Source organism: Rhinopithecus bieti, unplaced genomic scaffold (assembly GCF_001698545.2).
Source record: "Rhinopithecus bieti isolate Rb0 unplaced genomic scaffold, ASM169854v2 scaffold_70145, whole genome shotgun sequence".
NCBI lineage: Eukaryota > Metazoa > Chordata > Mammalia > Primates > Cercopithecidae > Rhinopithecus > Rhinopithecus bieti.
Window position 1 is genome coordinate 90371 of NW_016825998.1, and position 19714 is coordinate 110084.

Genomic DNA, 19714 nt, shown 5'->3' on the forward strand with positions numbered 1-19714 from the left:
GGGTAAATGACTGAATAATTACAATGGTATTTAAAATATTGGTAATAACAACAGTGATGGTTGTAATAGTAGCAGCACCAAGTCACTGAACATCTGCTTTTCACCAGATCCTGAATCAAGTACATTTCTTTTATTTATTTATTTAATTTTTTGAAACAGGGTCTCACTCTATTGTCCAGGCTGGAATGCAGTGGCACGAACATAGCTCACTGAAGTCTTGATTTTCCAGGCTCAAGTGATCCTCCTGCTTCAGCCTCCTGAGTACCTGGAACTACAGGCATATGCCATCATGCTTAGCTCTTTTTTTCTATTTTTCCTAGAGATAGGGTCTCCATATGTTGCCCAGACTGGTCTCGAACTCCTAGGCTCAAGTGATCCTCCTGCCTTGGCCTCCCAAAGTGCTGCGATTACAGACATGAGCCATTGCACCTGGCCAAGCACATTTATTACAGCACAAATAAATGTGGACTGAACCTATTTTGCTAAAACAACTGCTGCTCTAGCCTGAAACAAGTGCCAGTGAGGACTGCAGCTATTGTGCAGTGCACAGCCTACGCCACTGCACACTACTCTGCAAACCCTTGCAGTACCTGATTCAGCGTCTTCTGCAGATGTGGCGTGCCCATACGGTCAGCCATGTGCCGGTAGGCCGGGTGGGAGAGGAAGAACTTCCTCTCAGCTGCCAGCGCTGCACGGATGTCCTTCTTGCCCTCAATATCCTTCTGGCTGCGGTTCACCACGCCAATGTAGCCTGTGGGGAGAGGCAGTCAGGGCAGGGGCAAAGCTAGGTGAGCCAAGTGGACCTGGCACAGGGATGGGCAAGATTCAAGTATAGAGATGGATCCTGTCCCACAAGGCACTCACAGACTATGTCATAACATGTTACTCGGAAACAACACAGAGGATGCGAATGCCCACGGCAGCTGTGAAGAGGAATGTTAAGTATTTGGAGGAAGGAGGGATCACATCCAGCCTGTGTGTGCAGGGACAGAAAAAAGCTTTGGGGCAGATGAAATCTACAAGCTGAGATTCAAAGACAGGTAAGAAAAAAATCTCGGCCGGGCGTGGTGGCTCAAGTCTGTAATCCCATCACTTTGGGAGGCCGAGGCGGGTGGATCATGAGGTAAGGAGTTCGAGGCCACCCTGGCCAGCATGGTGAAACCCCATCTCTACTAAAAATACAAAAAATTAGCCATGCATGGTGGCGCATGACTGTAGCCCCAGGTACTCAGGAGGCTGACGCAGGAGAATTGCTTGAACCCAGCAGGTGGAGGTTGCAGTGAGCCAAGATCGTGCAACTGTACTCTAGCCTAGGCGACAGAGCAAGACTCTGAATAAAAAAAATAATAATAATCTCAAGGCCAGGTGCGGTGGCTCACACCTGTAATTCCAACACTTCGGGAGGCTGAGGTGGGTGGAACACTTGAGCCCAAGAGTTCAAGACCAGCCTGGGTAACATGGCAAAACCCCATCTCTACAAAAATATACAATAATTAGCGAGGCGTGGTAGCACATGTGTATAGTCCCAGCTACCTGGGAGGCTGAGACGGGAGGATCACCTGAGCCTGGGAGTTCGAGGTTGCAGCAAGCTGTAATCACTCCACTACACTCCAGCCTGGGAAACAGAGCAAGGCATTGTCTCAAAAGAACAAAGAGAAATAACATCTTAAAAACAAGAGCAATAGGGAACAGCTAAAATCCACTATCAAACAAGTATATTTTAAACAGTTGGGTACATCAGGGTATTCATGTCCAGAGAGATCAGTGGAACCGAAAGAAAAGTCCAAAACTACACCGACAAGGAGGTAGAACTGAAAGTTAACACTTCAGCGTATGGGGGAGAAGAGCTGGATAATTAAATGCATGCTGTTGTGAAGAATCCTAGTGGAATGCCTATTATTCCACTCCTGGCTAGGTTTTTGTTTCGTAGGTTTTTTTCTTTTTTCTTTTTTTTTGAGACAGAGTTTTACTCTCATTGCCCAGGTTGGAGTGCAGTGGTGCAATCTTAGCTCACTGCAACCTCCGCCTCCTGAGTAGCTGGGATTACAGGCGTGCATCACCACACTCGGCTAATTTTTGTTTTTTCAATAGAGACGGGGTTTCACCATGTGGGCCATGCTGGTCTCGAACTCCTGACCTCATGATCTGCCAGCCATGGCCTCCTAAAGTGCTGGAATTACAGACGTGAGCCACCGCGCCTGGCCTATGCTCCATTTTCTTTGCAGTGGGGTTGTGCATTTTTTCTCTTAGAAGGGGAGAGGTGCCTGTCATCTATCCTGTAAGGTCTTGTGAGATGTGACTGCTCTTCATCCTCTCCAGATCTCTCTCAGATCCAAGAGGGAGGAGGGAAATGGAGACATGCCAAGGTGAGGTCACAGCAGGAGACCCAAGATCTGAACCTAGATCGCTGTGAAGCCAAAATCACCATCACCTTTGTGACAGCACGAAGAAGGAAACAGCAGGGGCCAGCAAAAAGCATCTGGCTTGGATTTGGGTTGATTTACTTATTTAAGAGATGGAGTCTCGCCCTGTTGCCCATTCTGCATTGCAGTGGCACGATCATAGCTTACTACAGCTTTGAACTCCTGGGCTCAAGCCATCCTCCCGACTCAGCCTCCTGAGTAGCCGGGAGTACAGGAACATGTACCATCACACATGGATGATTTTTTTTTTTTTTTTTTTTTGAGACAGAGTCTCACTTTGTCACCCAGGCTGGAGTACAGTGGCCCAATCTCAGCTCACTACAACCTCCGCCTCCCAGGTTCAATGTCTCAGCCTCTCCAGTAGCTGGGATTACAGGTGTGCACCACCACACCCGGCTAATTCTTTTTTGTATTTTTAGTAGAGACAGGGTTTCATCATGTTGGTCAGGCTGGTCTCAAACTCCTGACCTCAGGTGATCCACCTGTCTTGGTCTCTCAAAGTGCTGGGATTACAGGCATGAGCCACTGTGCCAAGCCTGTATGATTTTTCAAGAGAGAGATGGGGTCTTGCTGTGTTGCCCAGGCTGGTCTCAAACTCTGGGCCTCAAGCCATCCTCCCAACTGTGCTTTCCAAAATCCTGGGGTTACAGGCATGAGCCACCACACCTAGCCTGGGTTCCCGTAAAGCAGCAGGAGTTGTGAGTCATTAGTACACCAGGAAAGAGGGTCCAGTGGGAGGGCTTCTGAAGCCTGAGGTCACAAACCAGGAGCAGGCCTACAAGTGAGCTGAGAGTGGAAGCGCCTTCATTCTTGGAAACAGGAAGGAAGGCAGAGACGGGCAGCCGTGGACATCAGTGAGTCAGGAGGAAGGGGAAGAGGCCCATATCACCAAATCCTCAGCCCAGCTAGTACCAACAGACCCCAAAGCCCCTTAGGATCCAAGGTGGAGGCCTAACAGTGTCCAAGAGCAGCTGGGTCGGGGTGGCTGTAGTAGGGTGTGGGGTTGGGTAGGGTCTGCTTTCCTCTTTAGCACCAGCAAATCCTCCCCAAACCTCAGCCAGCCACAGATTCGCTTCTCAGCCCCGGATCTTCACAGCCAAACAGGGTTTTGAATTTAGCCCTGACCACATTCCCCTGGGATCTGGGGTCGCCTCACCACTCAATGTCTCAGCAGTGCTGGGGGATGGTGGTAACCAAGGTCTGAACTTTTCCCCACATCTATCTCAGACATCACGGTGGAAAACCCAGGAGTAAAAGAAATGGTCTTAAGTGACTGTGGCTAAGCATGAAGGGAAAGGCAGGAGATGCCCGCAGCTTAGAGTAGATCCCAGAGGGCAGGAATGGTTTTAAAAAAACACAAAACAAGGCCGGACACAGTGGCTCACGCCTTTAATCCCAGCACTTTGGGAGGCCGAGGTGGGTGGATCACATGAGGTCAGGAGTTCGAGACCAGCTTGGCTAACATGGCGAAACCCCATCTCTACTAAAAACACAAAAATTAGCTGGGTGTGGTGGCGAGCACCTGTAATCCCAGCTACTCAGGAGGTGGAGGTTGCAGTGAGCTGAGATTGCACCCCTGAACTCCAGCCTGGGCGACAAGGCAAAAACTCCGTCTCAAAAAAAAAATAAAATAAAATAAAAGGAAAAGGAAAGGAAATGTTATAATAGAAAGTAATTTAAAAAATTAATTACAGTTATAAACCCTGGGGAGCTGGGAGCTGCGGAAGATTCACGAGTGGCTGTCTGGAGGAAGTGTGGCTGCGGGTGAGTTTAGTTTCCTCTTTCTATACATTTGTTTTCTAATGTTCCAGAAACCAGCAGGTGTTAACTGTGCACTTGAAAAATGAACGCACACAAATCAGAAGAAAAAGATACATATGCTCAAAGGGAAAAGAAAGGAGTTACAGTGAAATGGAGAAGCAGTGACTTCCAAGCAGGCAGAGAACAGGTGCCAGGGTTTCAGTAACGATAAGGACCCCGCCCGTCCTCCTGCTTCCCCAGTCCCCACAAAGTCACACCTCTTCTCAACGGGAGCAACTTGTTCTCCAAGACGTCCCTGGCATCGGTGCCCTCGTCCATCAGGTCAAGCTTGGTGATGACACCGATGGTCCGTAGGCCTGAAAGAGCCCAGAGGTCAGAGGTCAGAGGCTGCCACCAGGAAAGAGCATCGGCAGCTGCAGGCCACCTGGGGTCCATTCGGCCCTGAAACTTCCAGGTCACATCACCTGGGAAAGCCAGAACATCACAGGCCTGGACCCCAGTTTCCCAGGTGTTGAATGAAGATGCTCACAGCCCTGATCTCACAGGGAGGTCATAAGGGTGAACCTGGCACATGGCAAATACTCAACAAATGCTGGCCTTTATTGTCACTTGTGTTATTAAGGACAACCTCTGCTGCTGCAGGCTTGGGGAAACCTCACGGAAACATGATTCCTGGGCCAGATTTTGATGCTGGACTCTCCAAGTGGCAGCAAAGTCCCAAGGTCACATTTGAGTCTGACGCGACTGTTTCCACGGCCACCTCTTGCCTGAATGGCTAAAATCCCACTCTGGAAACCATCCCGTCCAATCCCACCTCTCCACAAGTCATTCCAGAGTCAAGGATGTCCTCCTAGCAAAGCCTTACCTCTGCAGGTCAACCGCTCCCACGGGGGCTGCAGCCTGGCTCTGTGCTAACCGTGTGTGTTTTATGTGTGGCATGTGCATGAGACACTGGGGACAGATGGAAGCCAGAGTGAAGATCTCTGGTGGGTGCCAACTTGGGCATCAAGGGGGCCACAGCTGTGCCCTCCCTGGGGCCCCTTCCTGCTCACATTCTGCAGTGAGGGTTCAGTAGAGGGATCTGACTAGAGGGGCCCAGGGGCATCAACTCAAAGGGAAATAGATGATCTCACCATGCAAAGACCAGACGTTTAACCGTCCTCACATCAGCTGTCTGGGTAAGGACTGAAGTTCCCATTCTAAGAGGGGACCGTGTCTCAGGGAGCAGAGTAACAGCTAGACGGGACCTGAGGTCGCATCTGGGCCATGGAGTGCTGGACCCTTCCTTCAGCCCTAGGCTAGCTTCCCACCCTGGCGACAAGGGTACTGCCATGTCCAAGGAGGACTGTCCAACTGCCACACAGTGACTTCCCAGGGGATGCCCACCAGCACTGCTGGTTCTCGGAGGAAGTGCCGTGTTCCAGGAGGCCTTTTCCTAAAGTGGCCATGTATCGAAGAGAACGCCAGTGACTTGAAACCAAGGATGCTGGGCATGTCCCATGCTCAAGGCACCTGGAAGAGGGGAATGCTGCCCTGGGCTCAGGGTTACCTTGGGGATCGACTTCCTTGGCCAGCTTGAGGGCGTCGGAATTGGCCAGGTCCATGTTGGCGGGCGTGACGGCCAGAATGAGGCTGCTCTCCCGGCTGATGAACTGCAGGATCATGTCCTTGATCTGGTACTCGATGTCTGGAGGCTGGTCGCCCACGGGCACCTTGGTGATACCCGGGAGGTCGATGAGGGTCAAGTTCAACACTGGGAGGGAAACCAGAGGGAAAGGCACTCAGAGCCAGGAGAGGTGAGGCACAAACAGGCCCGCAGCCACCCAGCTGACTACCAAAGTTCCTGCGCAGGGCTCAGACCTGAGGATGCCGCCTGACACTCCACCTGAACCACACCTTGGATCCAGTAACTCCCCTCCTAGGATCCCATCCTACAGATACCCTCTATCTACTCCATTTCAATGACGCAGTTCTAAATGAGGATAGTTCAGACTGGAATAGATCTAAAGGACTCAATAAATTTCAGCCCATCCATTCAGTCAATACCGAAGAACCATTATGGACAAACACGTGAGGCTGGCTGGGGTGGGTCATGTCTGTAATCCCAGCACTTTGGGATGCCAAGGTGGGTTGATCACTTGAGGCCAGGAGTTCGAGACCAGCCTGGCCAACATGGCAAAACCCCATCTGTACTAAATACACAAAAATTAGCCGGGCGTGGTAACACACACCTGTACTCCCAGCTACTTGGGAGGCTGAGGCATGAGAATCACTTGAACCCAGAAGGTGGAGGATCCAGTGAGCTGAGATCGTACCATTGCACTCTAGCCTGTGCGACAGAGCAAGACTGTCTCAAAAAAACAAAAACAAAAGACAAATGGATGAGGTCAGGCACAGTGGCTCATGCCTGTAATCCCAGCACTTTGGGATGGGTAGATCGCTTGAGCTCAGAAGTTCGAAACCAGCCTCTACCTGGTTGAGTAAGATGGCGAAACCCTACCTCTACCAAAAATGTAAAAAATTAGCCTGGCATGAAGGTGTGCATCTGTTGTCCCAACTACTCAGGAGACTAAGGCGGGAGGATCGCCTGAGCCCAGAAGAAGTGAGCCAAGATCACACCACTGTCCTCCAGCTTGGCCAACAGTGTGAAACTCTGTCTCAAAAAAAAAAAAAAAAAAAAGAATAAAGAAACATTCTGAGAGGCATACAAAAAAAAAAAAAAAAAAAGCATACGCTGGACGTGGTGGCTCACACCTGTAATCCCAGCACTTTGGGAGGTCAAGAACTCACCTGAGGTCGGGAGTTCGAGACCAGCCTGATCAACATGGAGAAACCCCGTCTCTACTAAAAACACAAAATTGTGGCTGAGCGCGGTGGCTCATGCCTGTAATCCCAGCACTTTGGGAGGCCAAGGCAGGCAGATCACAAGGTCAGGAGATTGAGACCATCCTGGCGAACACGGTGAAACCCCGTTTCTACTAAAAATACAAAAAATTAGCCGGGCGTGATGGCGGACTACAGGGTCGCAGCTATTCGAGAGGCTGAGGCAGGAGAATGGTATGAACCTGGGAGGCGGAGGTTGCAGTGAGCTGAGATCGCGCCACTGCACTCCAGCCTGGGCGACAGAACCAGACTTTGTCTCAAAAAAACAAAACAAAACAAAACAAAATTGGCTGGGTGTGGTGGCGCATGTCTGTAATCCCAGCTACTTGGGGGGCTGAGGCAGGAGAATCACTTGAACCCAGGAGGTGGAGGTTGCAGTGAGCTGAGATTGCACCATTGCACTCCAGCCTGGGCAATAAGAGTGAAACTCCATCTCAAAAAAAGCATAAATGATTTTTATGTTATGCTAACAATTTAAGGAAAAGGAATGATAAACACATACACAATATATACATAGATACAATCACAATTGCTTACATATTTTTTTGCTTACACTTTTTTTTTTTTTTTTTAAGATACAGGGTCTTGCTATGTTACCCAGGTGGAGTGAAGTAGCTATTCACAGATGTGATCATAGCTCACTGCAACCTCGACCTCCTTGGCCCGCACGACCCTCCTGACTCAGCCTTTCAGGTAGCTTGAATGACAGGTGTGCGAAACCATACCCAGCTCAGGTTTGCATTGTCATCTGAAGAACCTAAAATACGTGTGAAAATTGGTTGACAAGGTAGGTTTTTGCGATATACCTTTCCGTAATTTTTGAATTCTGAGCCACATGCAGGCATCATTTATTGAAAAACAAACTTTAAAACTTATAAGGAACCCATAGTGGTAGCAATCTGTGCCTCTGGGCCAGAGGATGTCTATGGCCTGGGGCTGCTGTTTGAATGCAGAGTTTTAAAATCAGGATATTTGGTCAGGCAAGGTGGCTTAAGCCTGTAATCCCAGCACTTTGGAAGGTGGATGCAGGCGGATCACCTGAGGTTGGGAGTTCGAGACCAGCCTGGCCAACATGGCGAAACCCCATCTCTACTAAAAATACAAAAAGTAGCTGGGTGGGCTGGGCGTGGTGGCTCACGCCTGCAATCCTAGCACTTTGGGAGTCTGAGGTGGGTGGATTGCCTGAGCTCAGGAGTTCAAGACCAGCCTGGGCAACATGGTGAAACCCCGTGTCTACTAAAAATCCAAAAAGAAAAAAAAATTAGCGAGGCAGGGAGGTACACATTCGTAATCCCAGCTACTCGGGAGGCTGAGGCCAGAGAATCACTTGAACCTGGGAGGTAAAGGTTGCACTGAGCGGACATTGCACCACTACACTCCAGCCTGGGCAACAGAGTGAGACTCTGTCTCAAAAAAAAAAAAAAACTTGGCCGGATGCGGTGGCTCACGTCTACAATGCCAGCATTTTGGGAGGCCAAGGTAGGCAGATCACAAGGTCAGGAGTTCGAGACAAGCCTGGCCAATATGGTGAAATCCCATCTCTACTAAAAATATAAAAAATTAGCCAGGAGTGGTGGCAGTCACCTCTAGTCCCAGCTATTTGGGAGGCTGAGGCAGGAGAGTAGCTTGAACCCGGGAGGCAGGGGCTGCAGTGAGCCAAGATCATGCCACTGTACTCCATCCAGTCTGGGCAACAGAGCGAGACTCCATCTCAAAAAAAAAAAAAAAAATTAGCTGGGTGTAATGACGCATGCCTGTAATCCCAGCTACTTGGGAGGCTGAGGCACAAGAATTGCTTGAACCTGGGAGGCGGAAGTTGCAGCAAACAGAGATCACGCCACCGCACCCCGGCCTGGGCAACAGAGCAACATCTGTCTCAAAAGAAAAAAAAAAAAAGAGGCTGGGCGCGGTGGCTCAAGCCTGTAATCCCAGCACTTTGGGAGGCCGAGACGGGCGGATCACGAGGTCAGGAGATCGAGACCATCCTGGCTAACACAGTGAAACCCCATCTCTACTAAAAAACAAATAAAAAAAACTAGCCGGGCGAGGTGGGCGGGCGCCTGTAGTCCCAGCTACTCGGGAGGCTGAGGCAGGAGAATGGCCTGAACTCGGGAGGCGGAAGCTTGCAGTGAGCTGAAGATCCAGGCCAGACTGCACTCCAGCCTGGGGCGACAGAGCTAGACTGCCGTCTCAAAAAAAAAAAAAAAAAGAAAAGAAAAAAAAAAAATCAGGATATTTTACAGAAGTCTGGTTCTGGCCTCTCTTGAGGCAGCAGGAGATCTGGCTGCCTTGAGGCAAGTGGTGGCTGCCCTTGGTAAAAGGGGGAAACAGCTGCAATCACCCACCACTACCAACTTCCTGGCATGCTCTTTCTTCACGCTGAGACAGAGGTCTGGGTACTACATACCTAGCACAAGTGGGAAGATACAGAGCAGTGGGCTATGTGCATGTGAATATCAGCTGTTTGTGAATGGGCAATATGAACGACCAGAAACGGTCAGTGATGGGTCCCCACCCGTGCTGCCTACCATGTGGTGAGTAGACTCGAAGGTTGATGGGCACTGGGGAGATGCCTTTGTTGGTCCCCGTGACCCTGTCGGTCTCTGCTTCAATCTCCTGCCGGACTTCATCAAAATCTGTAAACTTTTTGGACTTGCAGTGCAAAAACTCGGCATATTCTGGAAAGGGAAGAGAGATGCTGAAAATGAGAAAGAGCTCTGGGCAGGGCACGCATGGGCGGCGGGGAGAATGCTTTGTTGAATGAAAGTAATGACCCAGGCTGGGCGAGGTGGCTCACGCCTGTAATCCCAGCACTTTGGGAGGCGGAAGTGGGCAGATCACGTGGTCAGGAGACTCAGACCATCCTGGCTAATATGGTGAAACCCCGCCTCTACTAAAAATAAAAAAAATTAGCGGGGCGTGGTGGCACACGCCTGTAGTCCCACCTACTCAGGAGGCTGAGGCAGGATAATTGCTTGAACCCGGGAGGTGGAGGTTGCAGTGAGCCGAGATCACGCCACTGCACTCCAGCCTGGGTGACAGAGCGAGACTCCGTCTCAAACAAACAAACAAACAAACAAACAAAAACCAATAAAATAAAATAAAATAAAAAAGAAAATAATGACCCAGTCATTGTCACTCTAGGAATTTAGGAGTGAGAGATTCATTCTCATGACAAGTGTCTTGGGGCAGGCAGGGGTTCCTACAGACTGAACAGACTAAGCCCCTTTCCAGATCCTGAAGATTACATTCCCATGTGGCACTTTGCAAACTACTAATATACATCATGACATATTATGAATCCCCAGAAAAAAAAAAAAATCAACAGGTAGACATGACCAATGACCAAAGTTTCTTTGGTTTCTTTGTTTTGTTTTTTACAGGCAGGATCTCACTGTGTCACCCAGGCTGGCGTGCAGTGGTGTGATCACAGATAGCTGCAGCCTTGAACTCCTGGGCTCAAGCAATCCCCCTGCCTCAGCCTCCTAAAGCACTGGGATTACAGGCCTGTGCCACCAGGCCCAGCCATTTATTTGTTGATTGACTGATGAACAGAAGAGGAAGTGCCAGGATACATCACCCAGAGAGGGTGAGTCCATTTGATGAAGGTGATGCTACAGGGCCTCCCTTGCTGTGGGTCCCAGTCAAGGAAGTTCGATGCCTAAGTCCTTGTGGGATCATGGTCCACCAGCACATTCCAGCTCCACAAAATCCCCAGGGGTATTTCCCATGGCACTCACTTCTCCTTCTTCCCCAAGGAGCCCAACAAGGTATAGGGAAGGGGCACCCCCGCCGACTCCTCAGAGCTGGTCTTGAGTCTTTCCTTCTCCCACTGGCTATTCAAGAGGGCCCCTACCTAGACACAAACTCCCCAGGAGAAATGCTTTCTGGGCATAACCCTGAGTAAGACCTGGGGGTAACTGAAAGCCACAGCGAGACTGAGATGAATGGGAACAAGATAAGTAACTGACAAGCAGTGTGGGCCTCACCAGGAAACCAGAGAAATCCAGTCCCGAATCACAGATTCAGGACAAAGCAAATATAAAGCATGTTCATCACGGAAGGTGGCTGCCAAGCACACAGGTGTCCACTGTACAAAGCCTTGACGTTTCCAGATGTTCAAATTTTCAGAATAAAATGTTGGGGAGGGGAAATCCCCAAAGCTCAGAGATCACAGCTACTGTAGTGATGCTAAAAATAAGGAGGAAACGGCTGGGCACAGTGGCTCACGCCTATTCTCCAGCACTGTGGGAGGCCGAGGAGGGTGGATCACTTGAGTCCAGGAGTTCAAGACCGGCCTGGGTGACACAGTGAGACCCCGTCTCTACAAAAATGTAAAAAATTAGCCAGGCATGTTGGCGTGCACCTGTATTTCCAGCTACGTGGGAGGCTGATATGGTCTGGCTCTGTGTCACCACCCAAATCTCATCTTGTAGCTCCCATAATTCTCTGGTGTTGTGGGAGGGACCCAGCAAGAGATTACTGAATCATGGGGGCGGGGCTTTCCTGTGCTATTCTAGTGAGAGCACATAAGTCTCAAGAGATCTGATGGTTTTAAAAATGGGAGTTTCCCTGCAGAAGCTCTCACTCTCTGTCTGCTGCCATCCATATAAGACGTGACTTGCTCCTCCTTGCCTTCCACCATGATCGTGAGGCTTCCCCAGTCCAGCTGTGTGGAACTGTAACTCCACTAAACCTCTTTATTTTGTAAATTGCCCAGTCTCAAATATGTCTTTATCAGCAGCGTGAAAATGGACTAATATGAGGCTGAGGTGGGAGGATCGTTTGAGCCCAGGAGCTGGAGGTTGCAGTGAGCTACGATTTATGACCGCACCACTGCATTCCAGCCTGGGCGACAGAGCAAGACACTGTCTCAAAGAGAAAAAGAAAAAAAGAAAGGGGTAATAAGTCACACTGCCAAAGAGGTCAGAGACCTGACCCACCGCAGAGATGCAAAGATGTGCACTGCCCTGTCGTTTTTAACAGTAAAAAAACGAAAATGGTGTCAACGTCCAGCAGGAGGAGACCTGGCAACATGAACAACACAGCCATGCCATAAACTGCCTCAAGCAAAGGCAAAAAGGGAGATGAACGCCCAGCCAGGTCTAGAATCTTCAAGGCAGAAAGAAGAGTGTGAGGAGATTCACCGTTCCATCATGGCTACCAAAGAAACTACGGTGCCCTGACCAGGCCCTGCGTGTGGTCCCATAGCACCTCACAAGTCCCCTGACAAGTAGGCATCTCTAAGATCCCCATTTCAAAGATGAGGAAACAGGCCCGGAGAGGTTAAAGGCCTTGGGCCAAGGTCTGTGATGGAGCTGGGACTTGGAACTCAGAAATTCTGACTCCAGGTAGGGGCTCCCAAGCCAGACAGCCTTTGTGAGGCCACCAGAAGTATCTTCACCTCTCTGAACGTCTCTGCAGGGTCAGGCGGAGACTCAGTGGGCTTCGATGACTGAGGACCGTGTCCAGCACAGACACTGGCCACCCAGATCAGGGGCAATGAGGACGTCTGCTGGAAGATTCAGGATCCCCACCCCCACCCCCAGCCCTGCTATCAGCTGACCCAGTTCCCAAGGACAGTTACACTCCAGCCTTCTGCAGGGACAAGGGGAAACACTCGGCCGCTCTTCCTGTAGCAGACACTAAAAATGGAACAGCTCCCAACCCCCCACAGCAAATCTCAGTTCTCTTCTGGCTCCAGGACCCCAGCTTAGCCCCGAAAGAGACCATCTCCTTTCAAAGAGTGCAGGGGCACATGGCATGGAAGATGGGCTGGTGGCAAGGACACAGGCCCTCTCCCCAGCAGGCCTCTGCACCGCCAAGTGCGGTGTCTACAAAGTCCAGCCCCACCTCTTCCTACTCCTGGGCCTGCCTGGCTACCACCTCTCCCGGGAAGACCTCCCTGAGTGGGACATCTTGGTCTCTTCCTCATCAGAGCCAGCTCACTTTGGATTGTATTGATGGGACCAGGACCTGCGGCTGCAGCACCCCAGAGCCCAGCATGTGGGGGCAGCACGCTGTGTGCAGTAATGAGCTCAGTCTGTAGTCAGAGGGCCTGCCCAGGTCTCAGTCTACTGATCTATAAAATGTACATCATAACAGGCTGTACGAGGACTCAGAATCAACACCTGCACAGGAAGAGCAGAGCCAGCACAAGTACGGTCTGAGCAGCTGGTGGGCAGAAGGCCCCAAGGAATGATGCGGCAAAGAGAGCACCAGGGGCAGTGGGCGCCATCCTTCCCCCAGCACATACAGGCAGGAGCCCAGAGAGGGCAAGCTACTCTCTCAAGTCACACAGGATCTCTACCTCTTGCAGGTCTCTCTCCCCACAGCACCTGCTCCACCCAGCTCCCTCCTCCCCTGCCTTCGTTCCCCCATAACACTTACTACCATCTGACACAGGGCAAGAAGTCTAATATAGAGAGCTTTGCCTTGAATGTCCATGCCACCAGGGAAGGGACACCATCTGCCTTGGTCATTGCTGTGTCCCCAAGGGCACAGTCATGTATGTTAGGTGGGAAAATGGACGTTCTGCCTGCCCAGCTGCCACAGGCTTCAGGGGGCATTGACAACCTCTCCCTCCCCCCAGCAAGCTAAATCTAGGTGTCTGACCTGCAAAAGGTTCCCCTGGAACCTCAGGCCATCCCCCCGTGCAGGGACCAGGAAACAAGCCCGGGAAGGACCACCTGCCTGACCCAAGTCTGTGTAGTCAGCGGCAGCCATGAGATGGGGCTGGAACCAGGTGACCAGACCCACACGCTGGGCTTTGGAGCACGGCACCTTCCCCGGTTGTCACATGCAGGCTGGGAACCAACAGGGGATCAGAGAAGGCAGGGGCTGTTCTTTGTGATCTCTCCTCCTAGATCCTTCTGCTGTCGGCCAACCCCTCCATGTGGGCGAGGATATGGACAGCCGGTGCCAGAAAACCGGGGTTTCTTCCCTAGTGGGTCAGTGAGCAACAGAACCACACCAGAGAAAAAGGCCCAGGCACCGACCAGGTCCACCCCAGCTGCCTGCCTGTCTTCACAGGGCTCCTTGGCACGGTGAAGTAAATGCTGAACGCCAGGTCAACAGAGGTTTTTTGTCTGTTTGTTTGTTTTGAGACTGAGTCTTACTCTGTCACCGAAGCTGGAGTGCAGTGGTGCAATCTCGGCTCACTGCAACCTCTGCCTCCCAGGTTCAAGTTATTCTCGTACCTCGGCCTCCCAAGTAACTGGGATTATAGGCACATGCCACCACTCCCGACTAATTTGTATATTTTTAGTAAAGACAAGGTTTCACCATGTTGGCCAGGCTGGTCCCGAACTCCAGACCTCAGATGATCCGCCTACCCCGGCCTCCCAAAGTGCTGGGATTACAGGTGTGAGCCATCATGCCCAGCCCAATAGAAGTTTAAAAGCTTCCACCAGGCCAAGCGCAGTGGCCCATGCCTGTAACTCCAGCACTTTGGGAGGCTAAAGTAGGAGAATCATTGGAGGCCAGCCTGGGCAACACAGCAAGATCCTACATCTACAAAAAAATTTAGAAATTAGCTGGGCGTGGTGGTGCAAACCTGTAGTTCCAGCTACATGGGTGGCTGAGGTGGGAGGATTGCTTGAGCCCAGGAGGTTGAAGCTGCAGTGAGCTGTGATCACACCACTGCACTCCAGCCTGGATGACAAAGACAGACCGGAGATCCTGTCTCAAAACAACGACAAAAAGAGAAATAGAGCGGAGGGCCCGGGGCTCTGGTGCGCTGCATGCGCTCAAGTGCTAGAGATGAGATGTTTTGTTTTGTTTTTTTTTTTAACAATCCACTGGCCCAAAGAATCAGTCAGAGGCCTTAACACTGAGTTCCCTGTCAACTCGTCCACGGCAACCAAGGCCCAGCCACCAAGTCACTGAACCACCCCTGGCTCTGCCTGTCCCGGTCGCTGCCATCAAGCTGTACCCCACAGCCACCCTCCTCAGACAGGGCATTTCCATATCAAAGCTTGTTCCTCCAGTTCCTCAGCAAACTGCAAAGCATTTTGACAGCTCCACACACACCCCCACTGTCACCCGGCACCCTGAGCCAGGAGGGCTCCCTGGGAGGAGAGTCAGCCCGGACCCCCTCTGAGAGGTTCACAGCTGGCATGGGATCAGGCCCTGGGGACTCCGAGGGACCCAGCCTGGTGCACAGCGGGAATAAATGATTAAACGGGGCAGTCGTCCTGCAATCACATTGCCAAGGCCAGGGAGTCAGCCATCCTCGCCCACCGCAGGGCCTCCTAACTATGGGCCCACTGGTTGTACTTAGGGGTTTTTCCAGAGAGAGGTTCTGCCTCCCTCCAAGCCTGTGTCCCCTACTGAAGCTGGAGCTGAGACAGCAAGGACTTCGTGTGAACCACAGGTCCCCCTAGCATCTTGTATACAGCAGCTGCTTAACTAAAATCCGTGAAAAAAGGATCTGCGCTCTAACCTAGAAGGACATCACTCCCAGGAACCCCCAACTGGGGCCCCACTGTGCTAAAGAGTCAATCCCCTGCACCTCAGGCCCTTTGAGAAGGTGTCAAGGGAGCCACAAGTGTAAGCTGCCACGTTCTCAGGGTCAGGGGGCCTGGGACATGAAGAAGCAGCCCCTTGCCAGAGGCCACAGTCACCTCTGGCCTGGTGACCCTGGAGGTCTTTGGAGCCTCCTGTTTCAAAGGCGCTTGTGGAGTCCCAGAGTGACCGATGGCCCTTGGTCAGAGGATGGCCCTCCCTGTCTTCAAAGCACAGCGGTCACGTGCCCGCTGGCACTGCTTAAGAATTTTGAAACGCCCAGGTCTGGCTGGGAAGACCTGCCTTCAACCCGACAGACAAGACAGCAGGGTTTGGGGAGGTCAGGAGAGGGAGCGAGGGAGGAGACTTTTCGGGGTGCCTCGTGGCTTCACAGCCCAGCGACACCCAGCTCCGGGTTCCTCCCCTTCTCTCGGCACCTCAGTTTCCCCAAAATGCAATGACACAGAACCCAGTGCTGGGGCTCCCATACAACTGCGATCAAATCCCAGCGGGAGCACACAGGCGGCTCAGAGGTTAGTCTCAGGGAACCTGCAGGGACTGGGCTAGGGTCCCAGTGCTTTGCACACTGGGGCTCTGCCCTGATCTTCTCACCGTTCCCCCAGCAAAGAACACAATGACCAGGCTGGCCCTGAAGGCAAGGAGAGGAGATTTGCCTTTCCCAAACCTGGCGTTGGCAGGCGTGACCGGGAGGAACAACTTGGGAATCAGCCACCATCAGGAGACCCTAGCTACCACGGCAGCAGGCAGGATCCAGTCATGCAGGACTTCCAGAGCCTTCAGCAGATCAAGAAGTGGGCCCACCACACAGCACTTCCCATGCCCATTTAACCCTCGAGCTCTCTCTAATCCGAGACAATACGCAAACATCTCTCGGTCCAGGACACATTGTCACTGGGAAGGTGACAGCCTGAGCAGGCATCCCAGCCAGCCCACAGCCTGACACACACCAGCTTGATTTACTCTCCAGATACAAGGCTGCAGATGGAATGGCAGAGTGATGGGTCGGACTCACCACGGAAGGAGCTTGGAAGAGTAACCCCCATCACTTCCCACCCACTAGGCAAAAAGGGACACAGCACCAGCCCTTCGAGCTCGCTCACTCACTCAGCCCGTGCCTGCGGAGCACCTGCTCGGCGCCAGGTCCTGTGCTGGGCAGAGTCGATCGGCATGCCTGCCCTTGTGTGCTGGCGCAGAGAGAGACCATTAAGAAAAAACAAGAACAGGATAACTCGTGCTGCTGGGGAAGGAAGGCGGCAAGTGACCAGGTGGGGGTGAGCAGCAGAGACACTGGCACGTAGGGGACAGGGCGTTCCTGGCGGGCAGCACAGTGAGCACAGAGGCCCAGCAGTGGGAACCAGCAAGCTGGGTCTGAGAATCCGGAGGGAGATGGATGGGGTCAGTGGCTGGGGACCAGGAGGAGGTGAGGTCCCAGAGACTGGCAAGGGCCACAAGGCCTTGAGAAGGAAGCTCGATTTGCTTCTGAGGCCAGTGGGAAGCCCTGGAGCCAGGTTCTGACATCTCTTCCCTGGTTCCTGTGAGCACACTAAAGGCCAGTTCAAGGCCAAGGGCGGTGGGAGGGGTGGCTCACAGGGCCTCACTGTGCACATTCCACACAGGAACAGTCCCAGGCACCTAGAGTTTACAGGGCTGCTTCCCAATGAGGGCAGGGTTCACCCATGGGCCACCAAACTTCCTGGTGGCTATGGTCTTAGTAATGTTTAAACTTCTATGGCTAGAAGTTATGGTTCACTGGGGACGGTTGGAATGAGGGCAAGCTGGGCCACACCGGGCATCGCGGGAACCAGAGGGGAACACGGGCCGCGCCACGGGGGCCCTGTCTTTGGACATGAGGCCTCACAAAGAGACAGCCATACCACAGCCAATGGGGTGCCATGGCCATGACGGCAGTGCCACCATCACCCCCATTTTATAGATGAAGCCACCAAGGCACAGAAAGGGAAGTCACTTTACCAAGTCCCGGGCCAGTAAAGGGTGGCAGCCTGGCTCTGAGTTTGGTCACAGAGAGCCAGCTTCCAATCCCTGGGAGCCACATGGTCTGGTGTATACCCCACAAGGCCCCGCCAGCCCAGCAATCACCAATGCCCGCAATGTATTTATTTTCCTCTCCTGTTAGTAGGGCGTTCTACCTCCCACCCACCTCCCCCAGCCGGGGTGCCTATGCTGCTTAATGCCTCGCCTGGAAGGTAGTCTGGACTGCCTGGCATCTGCCAGCACCACCAGGGCCAGGCCCCCATCGCCTCTTGCCTGGCGCCATGCCAGCCTCCCTGCCACTCCCTATCCCCCACTCCCTGTTTGCATTCTGGTCCCTGACTGTCCCTCCTGAACATGGCGGCCAGTGGTCTCCCCACATCATGCATGCCACCCCAGCTCCCACTGCCCAAATCTTCAACATGCCTGCCAGTCCCAGTCCCTCCTGCCTTCTGGCCCCTCCCCAGCCTCACTGCCTCCCCTCACCGCTTTGCTAATGCTGTTTCCCTACCTAGAATGTTCTCTCTGGGTCCCCAATCCCAAGGTGAATCCAACAGACACTCCCAGGCTGGGGCTTGGGGGCTGGGACCATGCCAGGTGCTCACACTGCCTCCCTGGAGATCAGCTACGGCCCAGCACTGAGTGGGCACCTACTTGGAGCAATAAGAGACTGGAGCCTGGCCGGGTGCAGGGGCTCACCCTTGTCATCCCAGCATTTTGGGAGGCTGAGATGGGAGGATCGCTTGAGCCCAGGAGTTCAAGACCAGCCTGGTCAATATAGCAAGACTTCATCTCAATTTAAAAATCTGCCAGGCGCAGTAGCTCATGCCTGCAATCTCAGCCCTTTGGGAGGTCAAGGTGGGCAGATCACTTGAGGCCAGGAGTTCAAGACCAGCCTGGCCAATGTGGTAAAACCCCGTCTCTACTAAAAATACAAAAATTAGCCAGGCTGGGTGGCATGCGCCTATAGTCCCAGCTATTTGGGAGGCTAAGGAAGAAGAATTGCTTGAACCTGGGAGGTGGAGGCTGCAGTGAGCCAAGATCATGCCACTGCACCCCAGCGTGGGCCACAGAGCAGAACCTTGTCTCAAAAAACAAACAAACAAACAGAAAAAAAACGGAGAGACTGAAAATGCCATGATCAGGCGGGGCTGAGGGGTGCAAGCTGGGAGGAAGGAAAGAGCCCCGCCCATGTGGGACACCCCTGGAACTCTCTTTTGAATCAGCCCAACAGGATGCAACTATGTATCCACCTCTACCACAGCTGCCACACCCATCCCCCATCTGCCCCCACCCCTTCCAGGACCTACTCCTGCCTCCTACAGGGCGGGCCTCAGCACTGGCCCCTGTGGTCCCTTTTCCACCAACAGCCACAGGGATCTGGTCAAGTCACACCTTGGCCTAAGGCCACATTCCCCCAAGAGTTGGCTTAAGGGTGGGTTTTAAAGACAATGTTCCCATGTGCCCTAAGGCAAGTGGTCAGGAAGCTTCGGCTCCCTCCTCTGTAAGGTGGGGACAGACATCAGGAACCCATCATCGTTCATCTGGGTCAGGCACTGGGCAGGTGTGCGCTCTGTGCTCCCTCCTGGCCAAGGCTCTCTGCCTGCTTCTCTCCCCTCCGCCCTGACATGTATTAAATAACGTGTTCTTCAAGGTTAACAAGGTGGTGTTATTGTCATCACTGTCCAGACAGGAAACACAGTGGCGGTCCCTCCCTAGGAGCCGGGTTGGGAACCTGGGCAGTCTCCGCTCCAAGCCTAAACCAAGCAGGGCAGGCTCTCCCAGTGGTGTGGCCAGGAACTAGCAGCATCACCAGGGACTCATTAAAAATGCAGTTTGCAGCCGGGCCTGGTGGCTCACGCCTATAATCCCAGCACTTTGGGAGGCCGAGGCGGGCAGATCACTTGAGCTGAGGAGTTCCAGACCAGCCTGGCCAACATGGTGAAACTCCGTCTCTACTAAAAACACAAAAAATTAGCTGGGTGTGGTAGCTTGTGCCTGTAGTCCCAGCTGCTCAGGAGGCTGAGGCACAAGAATCGCTTGAACCTGGAAGGCGGAGGTTGCAGTGAGCCAAGATCACCCGCCACTGTACTCCAGCTTGGATGACAGAGTGAGACTCCGTCTCAAAAAAA

General features: G+C 52.5%; 1 protein-coding gene across 1 annotated transcript in view; it reads right to left on the bottom strand.

Moving 5' to 3' along the window:
- Positions 1–551: 551 nt before the first annotated feature.
- The window catches only part of LOC108522812 (dynamin-2-like), a gene marked incomplete at its 5' end in the record, with an annotated part of 21942 nt that continues 2779 nt past the window's right edge, over positions 552–19714 (bottom strand). Inside the window, 4 exons of the mRNA XM_017863245.1 lie at positions 552–751; positions 4442–4540; positions 5734–5937; positions 9596–9745. Of these exons, the coding sequence (XP_017718734.1) occupies positions 567–751; positions 4442–4540; positions 5734–5937; positions 9596–9745 (638 nt within the window). The remainder of the gene's footprint in view (positions 752–4441; positions 4541–5733; positions 5938–9595; positions 9746–19714) is intronic.